Here is a 20139-nt window from a genome sequence, read left to right as displayed (position 1 = left end):
CTGGGGGATATTGGAGTTTTCTGGTTAAAAAATAAGACCTCTGTCTTATCAGTGTTAAGCCTGAGGTGGTTGATGGTCATCCAGGCACAGATGTTATCCAAACATTGGCGGAAGTTGGCAAAGGTGGAGTCAGAGTGATCTCTAAAAGAGAATATCAGCTGAGTATCATCAGCGTAAGAGACCACTCTGACCCCACAGGACTCCACCACTGCAGCCAAGGGTGCGAGATAAACGTTAAAAAGCAGAGGGCTCAGGGCAGAGCCCTGCGGAACACCACACAGCAGGGGTTTACCCTCTGATTTAAAAGGCCTGAGCGCCACCTTCTGAGTTCTGCCCGTAAGGAATGACTCAACCCAGGCTAATGCGGAGCCACCAATTCCAACCTGCCTTAGACGATTTAGTAGGATTTTATGTGAGACCGTATCAAAAGCGGCGGATAGGTCGAGGAGGACCAACATGGCCTCCTCGCCCCTATCCACACACTCACGGATCGTCTCAGATACTTCTAAAAGAGCAGTCTCGGTGCTGAAGCCTGCTCTAAAGCCGGATTGAGAGTCGTGCAGTAAAGAATTGTTTTCTAGATATTCTGTTAGTTGTAGCTGCACGGCCTTTTCCAGAATTTTTGCGGGTTTGGGGAGGAGGGAGATGGGGCGATAATTGCTAAATTTTGTAGGATCGGCATCAGGCTTTTTCAGGATGGGGACCAACAAAGCCTCTTTCCAAGCAGTCGGAAATATGCCATGATAGAGGGAGGCATTCCAAATAGAAAGAAAGGGTCTAGCCAGTGAGGGGGCCAGGTCACCCATGACCTTGGCAGGGATTGGGTCGGAAGGAGAGCCAGATTTGCACTGGGTGAATAGCCTGAGTGCGGTCTCAAGAGTCAACTCGTTAAAAGACTGTAAAGAAGCAGATTCCGTGGCCATGACAGGGGGGACCAGGGAGGGTTCCTCAGTAGGAAACGAAGTTTTAATTTTATCAATTTTCTTTAAAAAGTAATCAGACAGTCCATCGCATAGTGCCTGGCTAGAGGGGTTCTGCGAGGCCCTGGCGGGAGGGTTTACAAATTCCTTAACAATATTAAAAAGGGTTTTAGAGGAGTTCTTAACGTTAGAGATTTGTAGAGAGAAATAGTCTCTCATGGTAGCTCTTTTTAGTTTAAGGAATTTTTTCAAAGCGGTTTTGTAAATTGCTTTAGATTCAGGGTCATAATTCTGCCGCCACTTGCGTTCTAGTGTTTTGCAGCGGCTTTTTTCCTCACGGAGGGTCGGATAGAACCAAGGGGCAGAGGGGCGGGTTCTAGCAGAGGTAATAGGTTTGAGAGGGGCGATGGAATCAATGGCAAGGAGCAGCGCGGAATTAAGTTTGGACACATTTTCATCAATGTCACTAGACAAAGGGTCCGGCTGATAGTTGAGTAAGGGGTCTAAGGTCGTGCAGGTAACTTTACGCCATATTCTTCCCAGCTCTTTACCAAGGACAGTAGGTCTAGGATGCACGTTAGTATGTTAGGGCTTTCTCACAATTTTTTTGAGGTTGCTCTAGGAACGCGAAGCTAAAACAACTGATTAGGCCTGAAAGCTAGATGTAATGTTTAGAACAGTGTGCTGAAATGGCAAAAACAAAAAACATAAAAGCAACGGCAAAGCCAATTGGTCTCGCCTTGATAATGAGACTGCAGTTTGTTGGCTTTGCCAATGTTTTTCTGTAAAGTATTTTCTAAAAATGTTTTAAGTAAAACAAACAAAAATAAAATACTGGAGAAAAAGCAAACATATCTTATGGTATCTCAAAACAGTACATTGAAATCAAAGTTTTCAATCTTTATAAATGCCGTATTTTTTTCAAATTGTTTTCACTCAGGAAACTTTGAACAGAAAATAATAAGAAAATGTGACAATGTAAGGGAAATGTTCGCCAAGGCCTAGGATTACAGCCATTTTGGCCTTTTGCAGTAGCCGAGGGAGCAGATTTATGGTCCCCTGGGAGAAGTGCCATGCTAAGTACTACTTCTGCCTCAGCTGAGTGAGTGCAAACAGCCCTTACTCTAGCACCATAAAAACCCTTTGTGTGCCAAAGGTTCTGCTTTCATGCAAAATGGGGAATACGAATTATAAAACAAAAACGACACTTAAAGTCTGCTTTTCAGCCATACCCCACAAAAAATATCCCTGCTGCACTGCTTTTACAAACAAGTTTGGAGGGTTTGGGAGCAAAACTGTGCGGAGGTGTGGGGGAGGCAGGTATTTGAGACAGTAAAGCAGCACTCAAGGTAGAGAGCTGGAAAACCTATGCAATCCCATGGAGTGCTGAATCCAAATAAAAAAAGAGTAGTTCCTAAATGTAAGCAATGGAAGGCTACAAGCCAGCCAATTAAAATGATAATAAAAAGGCTATGCTCTAGGGTAGGGCCAAACACAAGAAGAGGATGGCAAACCACCAAATAAGAAGCAATGAAATGAGGGTGACAAAGGCAACTAATGGTAAGCAATGAGCTGTAAGTCTACTGTATATTCACAATCGGTCATTCGCAACTGGACTGCATGGCTCGACCAAATGCATAACTCTCAAAGTCAATGCAAAGATGAAAATGACAATTCACAGTTGAGAACATATGTTCAAAAAGCATCAATGAAACAAATGGAAAATTGAAAGTTTCTAAATATCATACAGCCATCGATGAGGCTACATGAAGTTAAGTAACCAATCTTAAATTAAGTAATTCTATTGAGAAAACACATCTAAAGGTTGTCTCTACCACCAAGATCGGAGAAAGAGGTATGTCGCTGAAAGAGGGGACCATCATTCTAAAGAGACCATTCAAGGATGATAAATAAATAAAAAGAAAAATGGTTTTCTATAGATTTTCTTATGCCGAACTCAGTTCCTTTTTCTTTAAAAAATTGTTTGTGCTAAAAAGCAGTGATCAAGACAATTTATTTTCCCATTCAACTGTGAACTCAAAAACTTAATTTTTAGCATGTTAAAGGCAGAGCATCTAAATGAATTATCAAGATGATCCTAGTTGGAGTATTTTTGATTAATTCATGTAATGTTGAAAATCAATTTTTTTCAGGGATGAATGTTCTTCATTCTGAATTTTCCTTTGTGTGTGTTTCAGCTCCTGACTCATTCCTCATCTTCAGTAATGAAAGGCAAGGCTGCTTGGAGGTAAGAGAGAGCGAAATCAAAATCTCCAAAACCTGCAACAGCAGCTCCGTGGCCCAGCAATGGGTCTGGGTCTCCCGTGGACGTCTCTTCAACATTGGTGCAATGCAGTGTCTATGGATCCCACTGCCTGTTAACGGAACTACCCTGACATCGGCTGTCACCTATGAGTGCGACCATGAAACTTTCAACGTGATGCGACGCTGCAAGTCTCTGGAGGAGCAGCTCTCGCAAATTCTGAACTCCATGGCAGGGAATTCCTCACCAGCTGCAATGAAGGAAGGCCAGTTGTGGATCCATGGCACAAATTCCAGCATTTGTTCCAAAGTTTATTCAGGTAAATGGACAACCTATTTTGAAACCGCTCTCACACTAGCGTCTTGCTTGCTCTGTGCTGGTTATGAACTCTACTGAAGAATCTTTTGCTCACCTTAATCCTGGAAAGCAGAGAGAGGTGGAGTCTGCAATATTAGGAAAGTTGTGTAGCACTATGTATACCCTATGTCCGCATTGTGTCCAGTTCTGAATGTCACATGTCCTTAGTGGTAAACATGTTTCCGAGTCCATTGAGTAAAATTCTGGTGCAATGATGTGCCACATTTCTTGCAATGGTGGTTGCAAGGAATACAATCCTGTATTGGCGTTGTGTGTAATGAAAAATTCGAAAAGGTGGGCTAAATCCTTAGTAGGGTCCACCAGTGGTCTTTCCCATTCTGCATGCTCCGTATAGTGTATAATGCAAAAAGAACAATTGATGGACAGAATGCAGAACAATGTCATAAATTCAGCCCAGTACAGAAATCTGGGCCTAAATCCATAGTTTTTTTGCTCACCATGCAATTCAAGTTTGGACCCAGCCATATGCTTTAGGGCCCTCATCAGCCAGGATAGCTTGACTCCCGTGGCATGGAGAGCACGGAACCCACGTCTGGGCATACCTGTCCCACTCAGGGTTACAAATGCAAAAAGAACAAATGATAGACAGAATGCAGAACAATGTCGGACATTCACCCACTACTGAGATCTGGGCCTAAATCCATTGTTTGATGGATTTAACCCAGATCTCTTGACGGGGGTGAATGTTTTGATTTGTTCTGCATTCCATCCATCAAATGTGTGTCTTTTTCTTTCTCGCCCTAAGTCCACCAGGTATGCCCAGACGTGGGTCCTGGGCTCACTGTGCCACTGGAATCAAGCTATCCTGGCTGAAAGCGGGTGAATCTGCGAAACCGGTCCTAGGATGCTTGTTTCCTGTCCAGGGAGGACCTGGCTTGGCAGTTCGGGCTGGACTGTTCCCATGAGGCACAGGGTCAAGACTGATTTGCATATGGCCAGGTCTAAACTGGGGTGGCACGGTGAGCAAAAGAATGGTGGATTTAACCCAGATCTCTTGACTGGGGGTGAATGTTTTGATTTGTTCTGCATTCCGTCTATCAATTCTGTGTCTTTTGCTGTATAGTGTATCGGCACTGTATAGTGGAGCAAATCCAACCTGAGAATTGTGCACCACTTTTAGCTCTTCCTCTGGAAATCTATGGATTTTGTGATGACCACCCAGCTGGATAGTTTCTGATGAATGACTGAAAGAGTAAAGTGTATAGGTAGGCAAGCTTTTTTCTTTCCTGCTGTATATATTGAAATCATTTTTATTTTTAGTTTAGAAAATCAGATTATCATATATTTCACATGGCGAATATTTCAAGTTGCTCCTTGTACAAATATGATGATATAATAAATTCTCTGCAGCTGGAGATGACACTTTCATTACTGATGGTAGGTGCAAGGAAGAGCCTGGCTAAGGCAGCTATTAATAGGGACAGTGTTGTGTGCACAGTGGGATGCAGGACACCAAGCGATCCATGGGTGGGCTGGTATAGATTGTGCTGCTGGCAATAATAATGTGCAAGAACAGAATCACACCACAACCTACTTTATCATGCTAACAGGGCTGTTGTTGCAGTATTTGTACTGATTTACGCCGTTCGGGTTTGACTCGCAGAATGTAAGAAAAAAAGTTGGACCTTTGCTCCAATCGGCCTTGCTCCTACATTTGGAGTACATTGGCAAGTGTTTTTTTTTAATTATTCAACTATTTCAGGAGTTATCAACACTCATAGATATTTTTGAGTGCTCAAATGCATCAACATTAGTTCATGTAAAATTGTACCCAGGTGAACAATTCTCGGGATGTCAGCTGCCGCCATTTTCTGCAGTTTACATTCTAGTCTTTCTCTTTCTTCCCACAACTCGGGCTTCCGCTCCCTAGTTATTCTGGAACCTGACACAGAGGCGCAGCAGGTGCAAAAGGCAAGCCCGCCTGCACCCGGACGCTGCCAGCCGTCAGGAAGGCTGCATCTTTTTTTCCTTTTCCATCTAGTTTGTAACTTTTTTTCTCTTACCTATTAAATTACATTGAGAATTCGTGGCCTAGAAAACCTACTCGAGTGTGGAGCTTACAACCTTAGGGAAGCACATTCCTGGCACATTCTGCAGGAAGAAACTTCACCCAGCTGACAACATTGACTACTGGCAATGCAACACCTGTAAGTAATTCTTGGGTCTATAGGACTTTCCCAGTCAGTGGGCCCTCACCATATTTTCTGTCAAATAGTAACCCCTCTGCCAAAAGTAGCACCACCACTTTGAAATTGGCTTCCAGCACCTCTTCTCAGTTACATTGCACCTATCTTAATGCTCGTTCTATTGCCAAGCATGCCTCAGAATAGTGGGATTTCTTAGACTCCACAAAGCCTGATATCTGTTTCATCACTGTAACTTGGCTAAATCTGTCCTCCTTCCCCTCAAGACTACAGTATAACCAGGTGTGATAGACAGCACAAAAAGGGAGGGGAAATAGTCATTGCAATAAGAAATCCTTTGAGAGTGGACACCTCGGACTCATGTTCCACCCTTTCAGTGGAAATTATAATTTTCCAACTGGAAGCGTCAACTATTCTAACCGGGAAGGGAGCACTGGTCCGTCACCTTCCTGTGGGAAATAAAGACTTCAGTATGGGGCATCAGACATGGAATCGCTTGGTCTCTATCAAATGGTATCTGGTCCTACCCTTATAGCAGGGCATACCCGTGACCGTGACCTAATATTTACAGATGCCACTGATTTAGTAGTAGACACTCCTGATGTGCAGGTGTGGAACGATCACCTCTCTGTCGATATCCATTTAGACATTCAGACACACAAGGAAACCTTCCGTCAGAGCATTAAACTCACAAGACCTTTGAGGAAGGTAGTCCCTTCCGCCTTTCTCTCTGTCTTTACGCCCCCTGCCATCACGGACTATGAAGATATCAATCTTGCCCTGAAAGCCTTTGAAGACTCTCTTACAAAGGCCTTCGATATCATTGCCCCACTAAAAAGACCAAAATCAAAAAGGGAAAGCCCTTTACTCCGAATCTCTAAAGAAGGAAAAATCTATAGTAAGGAAATTAGAACGCAAATGGAGGAAATCTCAGAGGAGGGAAGACGTGCCGAGGGAAGACGTGCCTATAAAACAGTTTTAGGACATATTTAAAATATTGCAACAGTGCCAGAAGAACTTACACAGCTGAGAGAATTAACTCTGCAAAAAACTCTTCTAAGGAGCTCTTTAAAATTCTCAAGGAACTCACGAACCCGAACAATTTTAATCTTACTATACCCATTTTGCAATCACATTGGAACAACCTCGCAGCACACTTTGAACAAAAGATTAACAATATCTCCAGCTCTTTTGCAAACAATACGACACTTATGATTCAGAATCCTCAAGGCCCCTCTCAGTCCTCTACTCTGGAATATTTTTACTCCTGTCACAGAGGATCAATACAGGCCTGAATAAACACCATAAAATCTAGTTCCCCGTCAGATCCTAACCCCTATTATGTGTTCACCATTCTGACTACTATTCTGCTCACCTCCATTACAGATCTATGCAATCTCTCCTTACAGTCGGCCACTATTCCGCCAAAATGGAAGACTGCATGCATCAAACCCCATCTTAAAAAAGCCATGGCATATCCTCTGGATATGGCGAATTACAGACCTGTATCTCTACTTCATTTGATATCCAAAATCCTTGTGTCCTTAGCAAATTTCCAACTGGTGTCTTATCTTGAATCGTTGGACCTCTCTCGCCATTTATCCGTGCATCTGACAGCTTGGAATCAGCCTTAGTAGAGGTCACTGATACCATCAAACTGGCTTTAGACCAAGGATCATCAACTTTGCTCGTTCTCTTGGATCTGTCAGCGGCTTTCAACACCATCTCCCATCAAAGCTTAGTACAAAGACTATGGGAGATTAGTATCAAAGGTATTGGTCTGCAATGGATGAAGAACTTCCTGTCTGAACATACCCATTTGGTTCAGCTGGGTGACCATTCATCTGCATCCATGGTCCTGGACAAAGGGGTGCCGCAGGGTTCAATTTTGAGCCCCACCCTGTTTAATGTTTGTGGCCCCCCTGGCAAAGCTCATCAGGTCACGTGGGTTTGAAACCATCTCTTATGCCGATGACACACAATTAGGCATCACTATGGACCATAACCCGATGCTCACCAAATTCAAGAACTGTTTATTAAGTATTTCCCCATGGATGACCAACAACTTTCAGTAGTTTAACACAAACAAAACGGAGATCCTTTTGTTCGGAAAAGCTCATTCAGTCTGGTCGGCCGACTGGTGGCCATCAGAGTTGGGTCCACCACTTATCTCTAAAAAATATGTAAAGAACCTAGGAGTTCTCATAGATGATGATCTTTCTATGAGTGAGCATGTCAAAACAATCTGCGGAACCTGTTTTGGCCTTATACAAATGCTTAAGAAAGTCAACTGACCCCACTACATTCCAGGAAAACCCTTGTTCAAGCCCTGATAATAAGTCGCATTGATTATGGTAATGCCTTATTGGTGGGAATCAACGAAAGCCTCTTAACTAGGCTCCAGGTGGTGCAGAACTCAGCTTCACGCCTTGTCCTAAACCTCCTCCCTCGCTCCCTCCATTGGTTTCTGATTAAGAAACGCATCCTTTTTAAACTTCTTTGTCTGGTCTGTAAAACTCTTTGCTGAAACCGCCCTCTCTATCTCAGGAACAAACTTCAGCCATACATACCGGCTCGTCAGCTCAGATCAAGTGACCTATTACTTTTACGCCCCAAACGTATCCGAATGAACAGGTTTGGGAGCTGCTATTTTTATTTTCTAGCCCCTCATCACTGGAATCAGCTGCCCTTGTCTATTCATGCATGCTCTGACCTCACTCTTTTAAAAAACAATCCTGAAAACCTGGTTATTCACCCTATACACTTCGTACAGTGCGTTATACCCTGCTGCAAAGGCGCCTAGAGATCCTCTAGAGAATGATTTGTGCGCCTAATAAATGTATTAAAAAAGTGCGGAATTGCAATACAAATATATTTTAATGGAGAATATGTGTTTCTTTTATTTAACCTTGTCACTTAAGGCCCCGTGAAATATGGCGGTGGTGTTACCGTTCCTTCCCTGGAAACGAACTTACTACTGCAGGAGTAGCTTTGCATGAATTGTATAGTTGGGAAACTATCTGCAAATTGTTGGTGACTACCAACAAACATACACATTTGTGTGCGTTCATTAACCTTAACAGGTGGGCACATCAAGGTGCGCCCCCGATCCACCCCAAAAACACTGGATCTGCAAATAATGGCGTTCACGGTGCTAGTGAGGCTTCAGTGTGAATACATTAACAGTAATGTATCTAGCACTAAGGCCAACGATTATTTTTCTTGACTGAGACCCTATAGCATGTTATGTTATTTACATTTATGATGCTCATTCTGTTTCGTAACCTCACCTCCCCTTTATCGCTCATGTGTTCACCCTCATCCATGTACAGCGCTAAAGCATATCAGGGAGCCTGGTTTGCGCTACACAAAATTCAATAACAACCAGATCCCTCAGCACTGAAACCGAAAGAAGTCCTGGTTCCGAAATCCACTCCGAAACCGTCGACCCCGAAAGAAAAAACGACTCCGAAAATAATAAAGCCTGTTTCCGATGCATCCAAGGCGACAAAACCAGCTTCGGCTCCAAAGCCCAAATCTTCGGAACCAAAACCTACGCCAAAGGACTTCAACACAACTCCTAAGGCTAAGGACAAAGTGAAGCACCACCCACGATCGGAACCGAAAAAATCGGCGCCGAAACCAGTTTCTGATGAAGGACAGCTTTTTCAACCTGATCCTTCGCAGAAAAATATATATATTGACCCAGAAACTGGACAGGTCTCTGCTTTGACTGGAAATGCAAGCTGAGCCTACATGCAGGATGCACTGTTCCTAGGAGAAAATTATTCTCACAAAGTAAACATATGATAAAATGCTAATGAATCAAAAGATATATACCTGGATATTGCAAACATAAATTTTATTTTTCACAGTGATTATTCAGTAATAATCCTGCCTTTTCAACTCATCTAGCTGATCATGCAATGTTATCTTTACATGAATCTATATGGTTCATAACAAGAGCAACATACAAATAAATGTGTGACTTAATGAGCCACTATGCTTCAAGTTAATCCATTTGAAGAAATAACATTAAATGTAGTTTCTAGTTGTCGCCCGATGCATTTCGGGAAGCCCTGTTCCCTTCTTAAGGGGCGAATACCTAGAGCAAATATAATACAGAGAAATGTATGTGTCAAAAAAAAATTCAACTGCAAATGAATAAACAATATACACAGGAAGGAAAAAAGAAGAAATAGCTTTCAAAATTTGTCATTAAAAGAACATTCAATCGTTAGAGCATATCAACTGTGTTATGCAAAAGAATCATTGTACATATCCCCTAGTATGGATCAGTAAGACACTCATCCTATGTTGTAGTGCTGCCCATCTAATGGAAGAACAGACTAATAGTCAGCCAACGAAAATATACTTAAGCAGAAAACACCGCTCGTTATTCTAGAACAATAACACATAGAAACATCTAAGTATATATGCGTGGTCTGTGAGTGAACATAAAAAACCGAGCAAATGCCATATAAGTTGGGCCAGTATGTTGCATAACCTGCCGTAAAGGTCACAAAGACTGAATAACCATCAGTGCGTTTATGATTGCTATAATATGCACAATCGGGAGTGTGGGAAAAAATGAAACCTACCAGATGGAGGGTGGTGGATAATACGATCTCTGTGTCTTCCCTGGTATCTATCACGTTAAAACACTGTGGAGAAATGATGTGGATGGACACAGAATAAGCTAACGATGTTACATAAGACGGGGTTGCTTTAAAGATTATCTAAACTTATTAAATAGAAATAGCTATGTTCTAGCAAGCATGAGCCAAAAAACGTACGATGGGAAGCATTTACTAAAGTGCAAACTCGGCTATTGGGAATGTCCTATTAGTAGTTGGACGTGCATGTCCCCTACGGTGGAATTAAAAGTACCACTGCCAATTTCCAAATTAGAAAATAAGAAAAGTACCTGGAGTCTTAGGTGACTATAAGCAGATCCAGTTACTCATGCTTGAAACCGGACCGTTCTGTGATATGCGTAGAAAGCTCTTCACAATATTTAAGAGGGAATCTACAGGGAAATACAAAGCAGGGCTAGAGGCTATGTCTAGTGCACTGTGACTGTAAAGGCACGAGCGCTGAAACGAGTCTTACCGGTTCTGTCATGAACTCGGAATTATCCTCGTGGGTTTTAAGGTAGACTCCTATGAAAGGGAATACATAACGGAACAATGATAAGTCGGACGGCAACCCGGTGTTGGGTAAATTAAGATTACGAGCGCTGCACTGAGTCTTACCGGTAAGCTGGTGAACGCGACGACACACGCGACGGTGGAATCCTGATGCGGAAATCAGCGGAGGGATACCATACAGGTTCTTAAATAGTTCCAAAGTGAAGCACGTGTGTGAGTCTAACAGGGATACTGGGAAATGAAGTGCTAACACTAACGTTATGTCGAAAAAAGACTAAAGTGACAGGAGCTCTTTTATTTTATCTCCATATTATGGTTATCCATCTTACACAATGTGGGTCAATTCATCATGAGTTGTATTCCTTTGCAAGAGCTCCTGTCACTTTAGTCTTTTTTCGACATAACGTTAGTGTTAGCACTTCATTTCCCAGTATCCCTGTTAGACTCACACACGTGCTTCACTTTGGAACTATTTAAGAACCTGTATGGTATCCCTCCGCTGATTTCCGCATCAGGATTCCACCGTCGCGTGTGTCGTCGCGTTCACCAGCTTACCGGTAAGACTCAGTGCAGCGCTCGTAATCTTAATTTACCCAACACCGGGTTGCCGTCCGACTTATCATTGTTCCGTTATGTATTCCCTTTCATAGGAGTCTACCTTAAAACCCACGAGGATAATTCCGAGTTCATGACAGAACCGGTAAGACTCGTTTCAGCGCTCGTGCCTTTACAGTCACAGTGCACTAGACATAGCCTCTAGCCCTGCTTTGTATTTCCCTGTAGATTCCCTCTTAAATATTGTGAAGAGCTTTCTACGCATATCACAGAACGGTCCGGTTTCAAGCATGAGTAACTGGATCTGCTTATAGTCACCTAAGACTCCAGGTACTTTTCTTATTTTCTAATTTGGAAATTGGCAGTGGTACTTTTAATTCCACCGTAGGGGACATGCACGTCCAACTACTAATAGGACATTCCCAATAGCCGAGTTTGCACTTTAGTAAATGCTTCCCATCGTACGTTTTTTGGCTCATGCTTGCTAGAACATAGCTATTTCTATTTAATAAGTTTAGATAATCTTTAAAGCAACCCCGTCTTATGTAACATCGTTAGCTTATTCTGTGTCCATCCACATCATTTCTCCACAGTGTTTTAACGTGATAGATACCAGGGAAGACACAGAGATCGTATTATCCACCACCCTCCATCTGGTAGGTTTCATTTTTTCCCACACTCCCGATTGTGCATATTATAGCAATCATAAACGCACTGATGGTTATTCAGTCTTTGTGACCTTTACGGCAGGTTATGCAACATACTGGCCCAACTTATATGGCATTTGCTCGGTTTTTTATGTTCACTCACAGACCACGCATATATACTTAGATGTTTCTATGTGTTATTGTTCTAGAATAACGAGCGGTGTTTTCTGCTTAAGTATATTTTCGTTGGCTGACTATTAGTCTGTTCTTCCATTAGATGGGCAGCACTACAACATAGGATGAGTGTCTTACTGATCCATACTAGGGGATATGTACAATGATTCTTTTGCATAACACAGTTGATATGCTCTAACGATTGAATGTTCTTTTAATGACAAATTTTGAAAGCTATTTCTTCTTTTTTCCTTCCTGTGTATATTGTTTATTCATTTGCAGTTGAATTTTTTTTTGACACATACATTTCTCTGTATTATATTTGCTCTAGGTATTCGCCCCTGAAGAAGGGAACAGGGCTTCCCGAAATGCATCGGGCGACAACTAGAAACTACATTTAATGTTATTTCTTCAAATGGATTAACTTGAAGCATAGTGGCTCATTAAGTCACACATTTATTTGTATTTTGCTCTTGTTATGAACCATATAGATTCATGTAAAGATAACATTGCATGATCAGCTAGATGAGTTGAAAAGGCAGGATTATTACTGAATAATCACTGTGAAAAATAAAATTTATGTTTGCAATATCCAGGTATATATCTTTTGATTCATTAGCATTTTATCATATGTTTACTTTGTGAGAATAATTTTCTCCTAGGAACAGTGCATCCTGCATGTAGGCTCAGCTTGCATTTCCAGTCACTGTTTTGGTACTATGTAGCCAACATAGTCTAGCAGTTTGCACCCTTAGTTCATTTTGCTAAATTGATATAAATTTGAGTGCTCCTCTTTCTTTGTAATTGTTTTATCACGCTCTTGGCTCCCAAGAGGCAGCACCACATCCAGTTAAATATTGCATTAATTGATACAAGTATGGCATCATTTGACAACATAACACGCATCACAGAGAATAGAGCCGAAACCCTGACATACTCCAGTGAAGAGGCTACGGGCATCTATGCGCTTATCAAAGAAATTCAGCTAGTTGATACACAGGGAGGATCCACTATTCAAAGACTCAAACAATTAGAATACCTTACACGAAGACAACTCAATCAAAGACTGCATGCCTCAACTTTGGTACAATACCATCGAGCCAAAAGAATCCCACGAGGCCTGAGGATAGCTTTACGACCCATGCTGTTTAGATTTCACTTAAACTCCAAGTTCATGGATAAATGGTTCGCCATTCTTAATAAGTGCTCGCTTGATCTCATCTTGTTGATTATAGAAGAGCTGTCCAACACTATCAGAGATCTGGATGAAGAAATCTTTGATCTCAAAAAAGACTTGGAAACATGCATTGATCCACAAATTTGGACAAATACTCTTGAAGACCTCAATGCCAAACTCGACAGATACAACAAAGAATTGCAAGAAGGCAAAATTAGGAAGTATCGACGAGATACGATAGATTACAAACTGAACGAGGTCTATACGTGGGCCGAAATTTACGCCAAAAAAAGATTTTCCAAACCTAGAGTTAATACATCGAGTGAAGAGAGTATCACCACAGACCAAGATATAGCCGCCACCAGACTGCCGGTTTCTACTATCACCACAGACACACGTAGTTTACCATCTACCCACAAATCAGTGAGAGTCACAACAGCACCTGGTCCTTCAACCACCACGATGTCTTTTTTATCCCAGGTTCCACTATTAGGACAACCACCACCACCCTCGGTCAACCTACAGGAACAACTGACAGCAGAACCCATAAACGACCCACCAGGCGAGGACAGGGGAAAAGTACTAAGAAGTGGGAAGAGTGTAGTCTGATCATTAACATTTCTTCGAAAAATCTCACTAGACAACAACTCATGACCCTCAACAAAGGTATGAGTTTTGTACCCACCAATGATACAACTTTGTTAGACACCAAGGTTGCGCTTTACAAATTGACACGCAAATTAAGACTTCGCCACTACTTCTCCAATGTCCTACAAGTATGCGAAGATGTCAACATGGACACTGATGAAAGAATTTTTCGTCCCAAAAGCACCTTTCAAGCCCCTGTGTCGCACAAGATTATCGATTTTTTTGAGGAAACTGTTAAACGAGATCTTAACAAGATCCGTTACAAATCCACAGGTAAATCCAATTTTAATCAATACGAACATAGAACGATTCAGGGAATCTCACAAGATGATACTCTTACCCTTAAACCAGCAGATAAGGGAGGTGCCCTGGTTGTTATGGACACTGACTACTATGAACGTAAAGTTGATGATCATGTCCACGACCCCCACACATACACTATCTTGGCTAATGACCCCACCAACACTCTACAAAGTATTTTGCAAACATACTTGCAGAAAGCCATACAAGATGGTATTATCACCGATGTAGAAAAGTCTTTTCTCACCACACCTAATCCCAAAAGACCGCGTCTCTATATGACGCCCAAGATTCACAAACACCCCACGGATCCTCCCTTCCGCCCCATTGTGGCGGGGTGTGGATCCATATTTGATCCTGTAGGTAAATATTTGGACTTCTACCTCCAAAAATTTGTGCAAACATGGTGTACATACACCAGAGATACCACACATTTTCTTAACAAAATCGAGACCATCCAAAGTATGTATAGTCGCAAGTGGACACTATGTACCATAGATGTTACCGCACTATACACGTCCATAAATCATCAGGAAGGCATGGATGCAACCGAATGGGCATTGCTCAAACTAGATCTCCCGAAGGACAAAAGTATATTTATCTTGAAATTACTGCATTTCTGCTTAAACAACAGTTATTTCAGATGGAAAGATAATTTCTATGGCCAATTGACAGGGACGAGCATGGGATTTTCTGGGGCTCCAGCCTATGCAAATATATTCATGTCCAAGTTTGAAGACGAATATATTTTGACCAATGAAGAATGGCAAATGGGTCTCGTCCAATACTGTCGATATATCGATGACATTTTTCTAATTTGGAGCAAAGACACCACTGAACTCCATAGACTCATTACTGAACTCAATACCAGGAACTTGAGAATACAATTCACTCACTCCATGAGTGAGATTGAGGTCAATTACTTAGACGTACTGATTAAGAAAGATGACCAGTCACGGAGGTTGCATACTGACATTTTTTCAAAGCCCACAGACCGTAACAGCACTCTACTATTTTCCAGTTTCCATCCAAAGAGTCTCATCACCAATTTACCCTATTCGCACTTTCTGAGACTTAAAAGAATTTGCACGAATGACGATGCACTAAACGCACAAATCCCTAAGCATCGCAACAGGTTTGAGAGTAGAGGCTATCCCACAGAAGTGCTTGACCATACAATTGAAAGACTGTCAACTGTAGACAGACAAATACTACTTAATCCCCCACCTAAAGTACAGAAGTCAGGAATTACATTTGTGTCTAAATTTTCCACTGTGTCTAATAAAATTAAGAGAATTATTCTTAACAGATGGGAACTGCTACAAAACGAAAGTGACTTCAGGAGCATTTTTGTTGATAAACCTATTTTTGCTTACACCCGAGGCAAGAATTTAATGGATAAGTTGAGAACTTGCAATACCAAAGTAACTACACAACCCCATACAGGCACTATGCGCTGTCAAAATTGTGTACATTGCAATAACATCATAACAGGTAACAGCATGACGCACCCCACTACAGGTAAAAAGATTGAGTTACGTCACTCTGGGGACTGTAACACCATGAACATTGTTTACTGCCTAAAATGCCCATGTGGCAAATTATATATAGGCAAAACTGCACGTAAATTCAAGACAAGGCTCACTGAGCACAAAAGCAACTTCAGGTGTAAAAACAGAACTACTTCAGTAGCAACCCATTGGATAGAGTTCAAACACAATATTGCTCAACTGAGAGCGCAAATCATTGAAGTTGTACCTAAACTAGAAGGCCAAGACAACAACGCCAAACTACTGCAGAGGGAGGTGTACTGGATTGAATATCTCACCACCTTGATACCCACAGGTCTCAATGATAGGGTTGATTACAGTTGTTTCTTATGAGTCTTAGTATCCGTTTAGCATTTCAAGTTCGTGTTTTAGACTCATTGTCACATTAAATCCCCACATTCATCCCACAGCATATACTGTCCCCAGTTATGCTCACGCATAGTTCGCATTCTTTTGTCATGATCACCATATTATTGGTTTTATTCATGTTGCTTGATGTACACATTAATTGTTGAGACATTCATTTGCATTCCTTCAGGTGTTTTGGAATCTCGATATAGCGATGTAACCACATTATTATGCATTTACCATGGTATATTGTTTATTATTGATTTGTGCATCTAGTTCCACAATTGATAGAAACCAGTAAGCACTCGCTACACAAATAGAATGTAACTACGTATGTAGAGGGACATCTCACATCACTGTAGTCAGGACAAAACACATCGGTATTTTGAGACTGTGGTCTTTTTTTGTGAATGCTTGCCTAGTTGATACTAAACTTAGGCTATTAATTATTTATTTTGTACAGCACTGTTCAGTTTTGAAAACCGATATTACATGTATGTGGATTTTATCGTGCCTGAAAGTTTTATTGTATCTCCATATTATGGTTATCCATCTTACACAATGTGGGTCAATTCATCATGAGTTGTATTCCTTTGCAAGAGCTCCTGTCACTTTAGTCTTTTTTCGACATAACGTTAGTGTTAGCACTTCATTTCCCAGTATCCCTGTTAGACTCACACACGTGCTTCACTTTGGAACTATTTAAGAACCTGTATGGTATCCCTCCGCTGATTTCCGCATCAGGATTCCACCGTCGCGTGTGTCGTCGCGTTCACCAGCTTACCGGTAAGACTCAGTGCAGCGCTCGTAATCTTAATTTACCCAACACCGGGTTGCCGTCCGACTTATCATTGTTCCGTTATGTATTCCCTTTCATAGGAGTCTACCTTAAAACCCACGAGGATAATTCCGAGTTCATGACAGAACCGGTAAGACTCGTTTCAGCGCTCGTGCCTTTACAGTCACAGTGCACTAGACATAGCCTCTAGCCCTGCTTTGTATTTCCCTGTAGATTCCCTCTTAAATATTGTGAAGAGCTTTCTACGCATATCACAGAACGGTCCGGTTTCAAGCATGAGTAACTGGATCTGCTTATAGTCACCTAAGACTCCAGGTACTTTTCTTATTTTCTAATTTGGAAATTGGCAGTGGTACTTTTAATTCCACCGTAGGGGACATGCACGTCCAACTACTAATAGGACATTCCCAATAGCCGAGTTTGCACTTTAGTAAATGCTTCCCATCGTACGTTTTTGGGCTCATGCTTGCTAGAACATAGCTATTTCTATTTAATAAGTTTAGATAATCTTTAAAGCAACCCCGTCTTATGTAACATCGTTAGCTTATTCTGTGTCCATCCACATCATTTCTCCACAGTGTTTTAACGTGATAGATACCAGGGAAGACACAGAGATCGTATTATCCACCACCCTCCATCTGGTAGGTTTCATTTTTTCCCACACTCCCGATTGTGCATATTATAGCAATCATAAACGCACTGATGGTTATTCAGTCTTTGTGACCTTTACGGCAGGTTATGCAACATACTGGCCCAACTTATATGGCATTTGCTCGGTTTTTTATGTTCACTCACAGACCACGCATATATACTTAGATGTTTCTATGTGTTATTGTTCTAGAATAACGAGCGGTGTTTTCTGCTTAAGTATATTTTCGTTGGCTGACTATTAGTCTGTTCTTCCATTAGATGGGCAGCACTACAACATAGGATGAGTGTCTTACTGATCCATACTAGGGGATATGTACAATGATTCTTTTGCATAACACAGTTGATATGCTCTAACGATTGAATGTTCTTTTAATGACAAATTTTGAAAGCTATTTCTTCTTTTTTCCTTCCTGTGTATATTGTTTATTCATTTGCAGTTGAATTTTTTTTTGACACATACATTTCTCTGTATTATATTTGCTCTAGGTATTCGCCCCTGAAGAAGGGAACAGGGCTTCCCGAAATGCATCGGGCGACAACTAGAAACTACATTTAATGTTATTTCTTCAAATGGATTAACTTGAAGCATAGTGGCTCATTAAGTCACACATTTATTTGTATTTTGCTCTTGTTATGAACCATATAGATTCATGTAAAGATAACATTGCATGATCAGCTAGATGAGTTGAAAAGGCAGGATTATTACTGAATAATCACTGTGAAAAATAAAATTTATGTTTGCAATATCCAGGTATATATCTTTTGATTCATTAGCATTTTATCATATGTTTACTTTGTGAGAATAATTTTCTCCTAGGAACAGTGCATCCTGCATGTAGGCTCAGCTTGCATTTCCAGTCACTGTTTTGGTACTATGTAGCCAACATAGTCTAGCAGTTTGCACCCTTAGTTCATTTTGCTAAATTGATATAAATTTGAGTGCTCCTCTTTCTTTGTAATTGTTTTATCAGGTCTCTGCTTTGCCACACAGGAAGAGGAAGTTAGATACAGCACCTATACCTCATGTGCCTGTAAAGAAGAAGGACTCCTCTACTTCACCTATACACCCTTATTCTCCTATATCTCCCTCTCCTTCATATCCTCTTCCTTCACCACCTCAAAATTCACCCCCTCATTTTTCACCACAACATACATCTCCTCATAATGATCTTCATCTACCTGACCAATACAAGGCACAAGCAAATGACCTTATACAAGGGGGTAAGCTAATTTCTAATGCTTCAATCAAGTGCGCGCTTGATGCAGTAGACCCCGCATTTAGGGCAATAAACACTAGTGTCCTCCTTAGACGCCACACTTGGCTACGCATCTCAGGATTTAAACAAGAGGTGCAAACTACTATCTTAAATCTACCATTTAACCAACAGCAGCTTTTTGGTACAGAGGTAGACATAGCAATTGAAAAGATGAAAAAAGATACAGATACTGCCAAATCTATGGGAGCCTTACAGTCCCCACAAACACGAGGTTCCTTTCGTCGCTCCTTTTATAGAGAAGGATCCAAACGAGCTGGAGCAGACAATTCAGCTTCCTTTAAGAACAATACACAAACATCCTCCAATAAAGGATACTTCAGAGGAGGCTACAGAGGCAACAACAACCAGGGAAGAGGTCGAGGTAATAACAACAATCGAACCTCCTCCACCACTAAACAGTGACTTCCTTCAGCTCCCCCAACAGCATTCTACTCCTGTAGGGGGGAGACTAACACAGTTCCTACTTGTCTGGAATTCCATTACAATAGACAAGTGGGTAAGACAAATTATCCAGGATGGTTCTGCCTAGAGTTTACAGTTACCCCTCCACATATTCCACCCAGACAGGGTCCAATTTCCACAGAACATCTAATGCTGCTCCAACAAGAGGTTCTCTCATTGCTGCAAAATAATGCAATAGAGTTAGTTCTGTTGCAACATCAAGGAACAGGTGTTTACTCTATTTCCTGATACCCAAAAAGAACGGGACACTAAGACCAATTCTAGACCTAAAGCCTCTCAATCTGTATATACACTCAGATAATTTTCACATAATCACTTTACAACAAGTGCTCCCATTGTTGCAACAAGGTGATTTCCTGACCACACTAGACCTCAAGGACGCCTACTCTCACATTCCCATACATCCTTTTCACAGGAAGTATCTCAGATTTGTACTAGAAGGACAACACTATCAGTTCAAAGTCCTTCCATTCGGGGGTCACAACTGCACCAAGGGTGTTTACAAAGTGCCTAGCAGTAGTAGCAGCACATCTCAGAAAACAACATATCCATGTCTTCCCATACTTAGACGATTGGCTCATAAACGCCAAGTCATTCAATCAGTGTGTCCAACACACATCTCAAACAATTCAAACACTGTACGACTTGGGGATTACAATCAACTACACCACGTCACATCTCCAGCCCTCTCATGTA

General features: G+C 41.5%; 1 protein-coding gene across 1 annotated transcript in view; it reads left to right on the top strand.

Annotated features, from left to right (window-relative positions):
• The window catches only part of MRC2 (mannose receptor C-type 2), a 531676-nt gene that overhangs the window by 84462 nt on the left and 427075 nt on the right, over positions 1-20139 (top strand). The window contains 1 exon segment of the mRNA XM_086923828.1: positions 3119-3502. Within this exon segment, the coding sequence (XP_086779954.1) occupies positions 3119-3502 (384 nt within the window).

Source organism: Lissotriton vulgaris, chromosome 5, assembly GCF_964263255.1.
Source record: "Lissotriton vulgaris chromosome 5, aLisVul1.2, whole genome shotgun sequence".
In the NCBI taxonomy this organism is placed as follows: domain Eukaryota; kingdom Metazoa; phylum Chordata; class Amphibia; order Caudata; family Salamandridae; genus Lissotriton; species Lissotriton vulgaris.
The sequence above is the reverse complement of the archived record's forward strand: the minus strand, read 5'-3'. Positions and strand labels throughout refer to the sequence as shown.